The sequence below is a fragment of the Carassius auratus genome, unplaced genomic scaffold (assembly GCF_003368295.1).
Source record: "Carassius auratus strain Wakin unplaced genomic scaffold, ASM336829v1 scaf_tig00043294, whole genome shotgun sequence".
Classification (NCBI taxonomy): domain Eukaryota; kingdom Metazoa; phylum Chordata; class Actinopteri; order Cypriniformes; family Cyprinidae; genus Carassius; species Carassius auratus.
Window position 1 is genome coordinate 35570 of NW_020526771.1, and position 10567 is coordinate 46136.

Sequence of the window (10567 nt, forward strand, 5' to 3'; positions counted from 1 at the left end):
CTCCCCATCTTTGTTCCTCCTCACTCACTCCTCCCATATTCTCCGTCTCTAGTTTTCAGCTCTCATTTGAATGAGCGACTTCAATCCTCTCTGGTCTTTTAGGTGACTTCATCATTTCATATGATTTTTTAAAAAAGTATGAATAATAATTTTGGGGGGTTTAACAAATGCATTTCTACTTGTTTCTTGAAGGTTTGTGTCATTTCAAACAATGAAGCTGAGCAGAAGAGAGGTTCCTATTTATGTGAGTAACACTTTTCTGTCTTTGCCTGTGTTTATAGGATGAAAATCTTGCTAATGTACTTTTAGAAGAAGAATTGCTATGCAGGCCTACAATGAAATATATAAAAGTAAACTATGTTAATGTGAATGTTGTGCATGTGTGTTTAAGGGCCAAGCAAAGGTTTTTGCAATGATCCCATCGGTTCAGGAGGAAGAGGTTTTTGTGGTTCTAGAGGGCTCAACTCTACTACATGTTCTGCAAACTAGAGTTCACTCAATGCTATACTTCATCGTTCCAGGTGAAAAACTATAAAAATAAATAATACAATATAATGTAAAATATTATAATCCATTCTCCAAACCTCTTGTCCTAGGGTATACTGTATAGTATAATATAATATAATATAATATAATATAATATAATATAATATAATATAATATAATATAATGTATGTAATGTTAATATAAAATAATATATGTAATACAATTTTACTTACTTTACTTCTCCTCCCATATTTTTCAAGATACTGTTCAAACTGATTATTTATGTGTATTTAGTTCATCCTTTGTGTTTCCATTGTTGTGTTTAGGTCATAACCAGCCAGAGATGGTGCGCGTCCGAGCGTATATATATACAGATGATGCTGTGATGTGTGTGGGTGTGTCTTATCTGACATACATGGAGGATAATGCACAGGAGCTGGCTGAATACCTGGTTACCCATAGCGACTGTCTCAGCACCACTGTGTACAGACATCTGATTGGTCGATATGTTTTGAATGACAGCTCTGCAAGGACAGATATGGATCATAGGGTCACACTCGCCCTAGCCAACCTACACACCCCTCACAATCTTCTCGGACAGTCATCACAAGGTGAGTTTGCCATTTAATGTATGTGTGTGTGTGTGTGTGTGTGTGTGCACCTGCTTCCGTGTATTGTTTGGGTGTGTGTGCATAATCAGATTTCACTGTTCCTGCTTCGCATCCAGATGACACAAATGTCCGGAGATGAGCAGTGGAATTATAATTGTCGAGTTCTAATTGGATTAGAGGTCACCGTGGTGATCATTAACGAGGATGTCCAAAGTATACTGTCACTAAAGGAGTTTCACAGACAGACAAAGTGGAATTAATGTCATTTAAATGCATTTTTGCAATTTATTAATTAAATCAAAATGCAGTGTATTTACAAATGTGTTTGTGCATATAGAATCTCTCCTGCATGTGTGCGTGCGTCTGGGTTTTGTGAGCGTCTCCGAGTTCCTTCTCTGTCAACCTGGCGCCCTGATGACTATCTGCTCAGCCAATCAGGATGGGGACACGCCCCTTCAGCTGGCCCAACAGACCAATCAGCATGCTCTGATAAAACTCTTTAAGCAGTAATGTATCCTTAATCCAACTTTTATGTACAAATATTATTGGATACTATTTATACTTACTAACTACAGTTATTTGCATCTCAGTATGTCTCTACAGTAGTCAAAAATCAAATAGATCTTTTTGTTTGCATTGTTTGCATTAAACTATGTGCTTTATTTAATGTCTTTTAAAGCCAAATTATAACTATGTGTGACAAAAAGCCAGAAATGTAAATCATTATTCACTCATTTTAAACAAAAGTATTTTGGTTTGTTTCTAACACAAAGCTACTGATTGGATTCAGAAGACTTGCAAGCAACACAAATAACTTTATTTTTCTCCTTTCACACTTTCTCTATCAGCCCTCCTAATCCATTATCCACGCCCCTGGCAGGCGTGTCACAGGTGTGGGTGGGTAAATCCCACCTCCTCAGGTTTAGCCACGCCTCTGGGATGCTGTCTCTGTCTGTGTGTGTATCCAAGTCCTGTCCTACTACACAGACCTTTCAGTCATCCATATTTCTGCTGCGAGAGTATGTGAAGGATTCTGCTCTACTAAACAAGGTAGGTTAATAGAGGTTAAAGGTATATAGGTACATAGTTATAACTTATACATTTAAATTGAAAATGACTAAATAAAATTATTTGGATTGGAATAAGTTTAGAACTGAATTTACTTTGAAGAAGCAAGATAATAATTTTTTTTTATATACAATCTCAGATCAAAGGTCTGGGAGTGGATACAGACAGAAGAGCTGAAAGCAACACTCTGTTTTCATTCTCAGGTTAATGTTTCCTTTGATTATGAAAATTACATTCACAAGGCTGACTGTATGTTATCTAGCTAAGTTCCTGATGAATGCATGATGGCAGCTTTATAAACTTTCTTCTTTTTTTTTTCTCTCCCATTTTTATCCATCCCTTTTTAAGGTTCTCCATACTCTCTGTTTCACAATGTAAGTGGCTGTGACAGACTGAAATATTTAGCCTAAATACCAAAACTACCTGTACTCTACTGAAAAAAATTTGATTTGTTAGATGACTGCTAGTCTTTAGAGAAATAAGCTAGTAACACTAACTTCACAGGAAAAATATATATAAACCGTTCAAGATGATTCAGCATTAGTAAACTATCTGAATAATTCAGAAAGAATCTTGAACCTATTTATTTTGGTTTTAGAACGAATTTTGCAATTAAATGACTAAACTAATGAAGAATATTTTTGACATTTCTCACCAAAATAAACAGTTAGTTAACTAAACTATATATACTAAGTGTTTTTAAAAACACAAATTAGTACGTTAATAAATTCTTTAAAAAAGATACTAAACAACCTTGAAATTAGTCGTGACTCGAGAGAACTTCAAAAAGATTCAGAGGAATTGCAAACAAATTCAGAAGTGTTGTTGGATAGTTTTAGTATTTTAGTGAAATTTGAACACTAGTTTCATTTCTCATTTTTAGTCCTGTTTTATTTTTATTTTTTTTTAAGGAATGGTTTAATGATTCCAGTCAGGATGAAGATGAAGATCTTTTATCATCTGACGACTCTGGTAAATATTTATCTTTACAAAGTTATGATGAGATTGGAGGTATTTATCAGTCAAGTATAGCTCAATATTTAATGGCTTCTGTAATTATATTTTAAATGTGCTTTCAAAAGTACATAATATGTTTAAAATATATGCTTTATGTCCACTGAAAAGTCAAATAAGTTCAGTCAAAGGAGTATTGTACCTACTAGTTGTCTAGGGCAACTTTTGAACCACTTATAAGACTTACAGTAAATAACTTTTTGTAAGAAAGTAGAACATTTCTCCTCTTGTTATTTTTAGAAGGGAAAATTAAATGGCTAATAAAGAAGAATGTTATTGACATATCCTACAGATATACAGAAAGTGTATTTAAAAATTAGGACTCTCCCTAAACCTCTATGAACTGTTGAAATTTTCATTATGTAATGATTATCTGACGTCTATCTTGATTTCAAAATTCCTACTTGTGTTTTAGTTGATGGACTCACAACTCATACTGCTTCAACATCCAGTTCTCTCACTGACTCCAGCAGTACCATAACGAACAGCATCAACACTCTGCAGGCTGGTGAGGATCAGGTGAGGGAAACATTTATTCACAAAGGCTTGTTGTGAATGAGTAGTATCTAGAATCATTATGCATGCAAAATTTGTCATGCAGTGTGTCATGCATTTTTTTTTTCAGGAATCATTTGACTCTTTTGAGTTTGAATCAGACTCTGCGGCATCTGAGCAAGATTCTCCAGTCCAAGACAAATTACTCATCTCTAGTCCACAGGACGGTGTGTTTGATTCTCTTTATTCCTATATGTACTACCTGCATTAGTGTGTTCAAGACAGATTAAGACATACAGTACGCAAAATAAAGTATATTAGTTTGCAAGTACATTTGTTTTTTATGTTTCTAGGGCCTTTCCCCTTCATCAATGAAGAAACATCCACAGAGACCAGACAGTATTTGATCTCTCACACCCATGCAGTCATTTGTGCATAACATTATTTCTTATATATTTATTTTAGATGTTTAACTATATTTCACTATTTATTTCTAAAGTCCTGGTATGTGGTGTGACAAATCAGAGAAAGAAGAGAAAGAGAAATTCATCCCTACATCCAAAAGTGAGATAGAGAAATATAAAGTGAGTCGAACACTAAGCTTTCTCAGGAGCCGGATGGTGAACACCAAAATAAAAAATAAGGTGAGAGAAAGACGGTAAAAGAGACTTCTTGTACTGGGCACCACACTTAAGTTAAATCTAAGTCTGGAAATAAAACATTTTATGTTTTTTTATATGCTGATATGCAGAAATGGCCATAACAACAGAAAATTTCAGGGGAAAAAATTACATATGTATAATTTGCCATTTGTACTTTTAATTGAATAAATTATATATAATAAACAAAACTATATAATAAATGGATGATGTGTCTATGAAATATATAGGAAATGTTTTTGACTACGAAGTATACATTGCACATTTTTGCAAATTGAAGGTTTAAACTAAATATTTTCATTTTTTTAAATATTTATTTTATTTAAAATGTATTTTCAGTATTTATATTTATCCTGGCTGTGTACAACATGTATTTATAATTTTTCATAACAATATTCTTTTGTTTTTTTAAATCATGAATTTGAATTTGCAAATCTCAATTTTTTTTTACTTTCTTTCCGCCATCGTCAGCAAGAGATGACATGATTGGTGGTGATTTCTATAGTTTGGCACATTCTATGGATTTCCTGAGGAAACATGCTGTAATATGTGTTTGTTCACAGGTCAATGCAGAGGTTTCCTCAGCTTTGCACCAGCTCTGTCTACCGCAGCAGCCTGTTAAAGCAGCTTGTGTAGTCTGTGAGGGAGCTGACAGTAATGAACCACAGCAGTGCACATGTAAGTGTGTTTTTTCTTGTACGTGCATATATATTTTTACATTTATGCAAAAACATGTGTTATACCAAAAGTCTATACTGGCTATATAATGTCACTTCCTGCCCAGACTGCTCCATGATCATTCATAAAACCTGCTGTGACTCTGCACCTGTGTGTGTAAAGGTGAGTGTTTCTGTGTTAAAAATATGACACTTCACCCACCAGTGTGCTTGAAACTAAGATGTGATATTTGCATTTATTTCCAAAACCCAGAATCCTCACCAGGCACTTCTGAAAAGCGCTGACTCTTCATTATTACTATGTGAGAGAGACAATCATGTTACTCTGAAGTTAAATTAGAACCATCCATGACATGAAGAGCTCATGTGATGATATATATTTCATTAACAGACTCGTCTAGTCAAAGTTCTCCATCCCTGTCTCTGGGCAATGACGCCACCATGTCACACAGGTCTGTTTATATCTTCTATAAGCTTAATTTGTCTTTGTCACTTATGTTTAGATTTTGAGATGCTTTTTATGTTTCTGTATCAGAAAGCGGAGTAACAGTGAGGGGTGTGGCCATGATTTCAAGCTATGGAAAAGCAAGTCTTTTATTGGTTGCTCTTCTGGAAGCCCCACCTCCAGTGAGTTTTCCCAGACATTCCGAACCTGTATGTCTTACTTTCTTTTGTGGAATTCAAAAGGTGATGAATTTACTGCCTATTTTGTATATCACTGAGATACTATTATAGTGAAAAAAAATAAAAAAAAATAATTAGTTTTAGTTTATTTTGCTGTGTTTTTGTTATTTTATTTAGTTTTTATATGTCTATATCATTTTTCTTAATTTTGTATCAATTTTAACTTCTGAATATTTAACTTTATCTGAAATAAAACTAGCTGAAATCAAATAAATTTATATGAAAAAATTAAATGAATACTATAATTTAGAAATATCCTAAATGTATAAATAATATATTAAATGTGTGTTTTGTATTATGTATATTACATGTATTAAATGTATTTTAGTTTTTTTTTTATTACTTTTTTTGTTGTTGTTTATGTTATGCAATTAAAATATTTTTATGGTTAACTATTATAACCCTACTGTTGATCTCAAGCAAGTAAGAATGACTTGTGTGTGATTTTTATTTCATTTTCTAATTTTTTTTATGAAGCCAGGTTTTGATGTGACGATTGGAGCCAGTGATTTTTGGCTGAACTGTAGTTTTTCCTAACACTTTTATCATCTCTTTTCCAGATTCTACTGATTCTTTGGCTCACATATCATTTGACTACTCTGCTGAATCTTGGAGCGCTGTCGTGGACAATGAATTCAGTAGGACACTGGACAAAAAGGTGGTCAAGAGACAGGAGATCATCTATGGTCAGTAATTATGTTTAGATTGATATGTTTGGATATCAAATGTTTGGATGCTTTAGTTGAGCCTAATTTGATCTGTTAGTGATGTGTTTGTTGCAGAGCTGATGCAGACAGAATTTCACCATGTGCAGACTCTCTCTGTTATGGCTGATGTTTTGAGGAAGGGACTGTTGGAGGACGTGCAGCTGGAGCAGGACGTGATCGCTCAGATTTTCCCCAGGCTGGATGAGCTCTTAGCTTTGCATAAAAACTTTCTTATAGACATGGAGACCAGACAGCGTGCATCTATTCACCCAGGAATGCATAAGAACTACATCATACAACAAATTGGTGATATTCTGTGTCAACAGGCAAGTGAGAACGAAACATTTAAAGAATTGAAATTTATCAATTTAAATATTGCGGCTGAATAAGTTTAACACTTACCCTAGGTTCATTTAGCAATTGCTTATGTAGTTTGCAGGTCGAAATGCTTCTCAGATGATAGAGCTGTATGGTGATTTCTGCAGTCGGCATCCAGAAGCTCTGAAAATTTATAAGCAGCTATTACAGAGCAACAGGAAATTACAGTTATTTCTCAGAGTAAGTTGATTAAGCATATGCGAACACACTCATACGGAACAGTGTTCTGATGATAACTCTATTTGTTGCTTCTACAGCAGCAGAGTAACAACTCTGTCATCAAACGGCGTGAAATCCCAGAATTCCTGTTGCTTGTTACCCAGAGAATCACAAAGTACCCTGTTCTGATAGAGAGACTCCTTCAACACACTGATGGTAAATACATCTTTGTAGAAGCTGGTAGATTGTATTGTAAAGTGTACATTTTATGATGAGCTAAATATTAATAAATATTACTTTTAGATTAATATGTGACCGCTGGGGTGTATTTTTAGCAATAGCCAAAAAGCATTGTATGGGTCAAAATGATACTTTTTTTTCCATTTTATGCCAAAAATCATTAGAATATTAAGTAAAGTGTATGTTCAATGAAGATATTTTGTAAAAATTTCCTTCCATGACTATATCAAAAGCTAATTTCTGATCAGTAATATGCATTGCTAAGAACTTCATTTTGACAACTTTAAAGGTGATTTTCTCAGTATTTAGATTTTTGTGCAGACTTTCAAATAGTTGTATCTCTGCCAAATATTGTCCGATCTTAATAAACCATACCTCAATGGAAAACTAATTTATTCAGCTTTCAATTTCAAGAACTTGACCCTTATGACTTGTTTAGTGGTCCAGGGTCACATATAACATTATTTATATTATTAATAATGCCAGTTACTATTAATTTTAAAAAGTTTTTTTTTTATTCATATTTAACTTATCATTCATATTCACATCATTTATATATTGAACACATATTTTTATTATTATTCTTGACTCCTTCAACAAACTGATACCATATCCATCTTTTTAAAAGTTAAATCAAAAGAGTGACCATAAATATTATGTTTAAATAATTACCCTTAATAATAATAGTAATAATACTTGTTATTGTTATTGTTAATTACTATATAAAATGCAATTCTTATTCATATTTTACTGATGGAATAAAATATAATGGAAGTAAAATATACATATGAATTAGCATTTTGCACCGTGCATTTGCATAGTGCAATCTTATGCTGTACATAATATTTCATAATGATCTGAATGATCACGCTTGCTCTGTGCTGTGCTTTTCTGTCACTCCTGTAGATAACAGTGCTGAGCGCTATGATATTGCAGTGGCGCTGGAGGGTCTTCGGGGATTGATAGAAGAGGTGGAGCGACGTGTGGGAGATTACCAGAATGCAGAGAAACTACAAGATATCATCAGTCGCCTAGACAACAAGAGCTGCACTCGCCTGAAGAACGGAGAGATCTTCGGCAAGCAAGACCTGCAGAAAACACACCGAACTCTCACACACTCTTCAGCACTGACCTGTAGGACCACCTCTGGCAGACTGAGAGGTCTTACTGCCACGTGTTTCTGTTTTTATTCTTCATTCATGTATTATTTATTTACATTCCCAGTGTCTCTTTCTCTCTTTTACAGATGTTCTTGCACTGCTCCTCACAGATGTTTTGACTTTCCTTCAGGAGAAAGAGCAGAAGTTTGTCTTTGCTGCACTGGTACAGAAATATCTATTCAAAATATACAATACAGTGTATTGCATTTTTCTAAGCAAGTGTTTGTGCACTTAAGAAATCAAAATACGAATACACTTTTAAATACATTGTGTCTTCAGGAGCAGAAGCCGTCTGTGTTGCCCTTGCGAAGGCTCATTGTGAGGGAAATAGCCAATCAGGAGAGAGGATTATTTCTGATCAGCGGCGATTGCTCTGTGGGGCCTGAGATGTACGAGATACACACACAAACTCGTGAGGAACGCAACACATGGATGACACTGCTGAGACAGGCTGCTGATAGGTGCGTTAGACCTAGAGAGAGTTTTAAATTGTCTTGAATGATATTTTTGAAGTCTATGCACTACCATTCAAAAGTTTGGGTCAAATTTTTTTTTTACAAGAAATTAATACTTATATTAGCAAGGACACATTAACACATAAATATACATATATTGATCAAAATGGTAAAAAAAAAAAATGGTAAAAAGATGTTAAAGATACTCATAATGTTAGAAAAGATTTGAATTTCGAATAAATGCTGTTCTTTTGAACTTTCTATTTAACAGAGAATCTCTTAAAAAATAGTCACAGTTTCCACAAAAAATATTTAAGCAGCACAATTGTTGTTTTCAACATTGATAATAATAAGAAATGTTTCTTGAGGAGCAAATCAGCATATTAGAATCATTTCTGAAGGATCATGTGACACTGAAGACTGGAGTAATGATGCTGAAAATTCAGCTTTGCATCACAGGAACAAATAACATTTCGAAATACATTAGAATAACAACATTACACAAAATGACGTTTTTACTGTATTTTTTATCAAATAAATGCAGTATAAGAAGATTCTTTCAAAAACATTAATAAATCTTACCCTCCCTAAATCTTTAAACCGTGTATATTTGTATTTGTTTCAGCCTTCCTGATGATCAGACTAAGAAGAATGAGGGGGAAATCAAAGTCAAAAAGATACAGAAGTTACAAGGTACACATCCATCCATCTTTCCACCCACCTGTGCATGACTTTATCATTCCTCATGTCTGATTGCTTGTGTGTGTGTGTAGAGGCGCTGTTTTCTCTGGACCAGCGGCTGTGCTCTGTTATTGAGGAGAAGTTAAAGATCTGTAGAGGGACTGGTAGATGGACTCTGGCTACTTGCCGCCTTCTCGTTCAACCACACCCTGAAAACACGCCTCAAGGTGTCACATTACTGTCTGACGCACAGGAAGAGGGTAACGAATCTGTCTTTCTCTCTGTAGATACACACACAGGTTGTACTGATGATGACACACTGGTTTTGTCTTTTCCTTCCCAGTGGTGAAGCTGGCTATCACTTTGTTGACTTGGCTTTTTCCTTGCATATGGTCACCAAGTAACCATGAAAACATAGGCCAGGAAAGAGCAAACAGTGAGTAATCAAATGATTAACACTCAGACTGTTGTCCAACAGAAAACTATTTCATTAGTGTTAAAAGGAGCAACATTACAGGAGTATTTATCACTGTCCAACATTTTTTTTTCTTTCCAGATATCAAACAAAATTTGCCAAGTCGGAGCAGAAGGAGTGCTTTGGTAGGAACTGGGGTGGGGCCTCTCTCAATAGCCCCAATAAGCCCCGCCCACCAGACTTATTTAAAGGTAAAGCAATTTCCCACAATTTGAATTTTTTTTGAAACACAAGCAGATAATGATATCTTAATTGTTTGTAAAACCATTTTTATACAAATTGTCCCATTCAATTCAGTGGAGCAATTTTATGTAATAATAGAAATTCGGCTCATGCATCATGAATGAGGTCTATTTTGTCTGTGATTTATAATACATGGAATATGTGCCTTTTCTCTACCAATCCAGGTAGCGGAGGGTGTTCACAACTTAATCCACATACTCTACAGTCTGCAGGTGTGCGCCATTGATTTAACTTATAATAGATCTAAATGTTTGTTTGTTTATATAATGTATACATATCACTGTTTTTTTTAAGGCTGCAGTAATTATCCAAGACAGCTGCTTTGAAGTTCAAAATCTCCTCCTCCTCGAGGGAGAAGCTCCGCCCCCAACTCTT

At 34.6% G+C, this 10567-nt stretch overlaps 1 protein-coding gene and 1 long non-coding RNA gene across 2 annotated transcripts; both read left to right on the forward strand.

Annotated features, from left to right (window-relative positions):
• The first annotated feature begins 211 nt into the window (after nt 1-211).
• LOC113086530 (rho guanine nucleotide exchange factor 28-like) lies at nt 212-9524 on the forward strand. The gene is made up of 18 exons (XM_026255425.1): nt 212-244; nt 392-521; nt 813-1097; nt 3595-3698; nt 3805-3901; nt 4028-4073; nt 4174-4258; nt 4897-5011; nt 5402-5462; nt 5546-5664; nt 6255-6380; nt 6477-6727; nt 6834-6959; nt 7037-7154; nt 8085-8339; nt 8425-8501; nt 8618-8799; nt 9419-9524. Exons 1-18 carry the CDS (start codon nt 212-214, stop codon nt 9522-9524), a joined length of 2316 nt encoding a protein of 771 aa, XP_026111210.1.
• A 159-nt stretch (nt 9525-9683) lies between these two features.
• Nucleotides 9684-10556, forward strand: LOC113086539 (uncharacterized). The gene is made up of 5 exons (XR_003284910.1): nt 9684-9734; nt 9818-9910; nt 10031-10140; nt 10357-10404; nt 10487-10556. It is a non-coding gene; the product is annotated as an uncharacterized LOC113086539 (long non-coding RNA).
• Nucleotides 10557-10567: the final 11 nt, after the last annotated feature.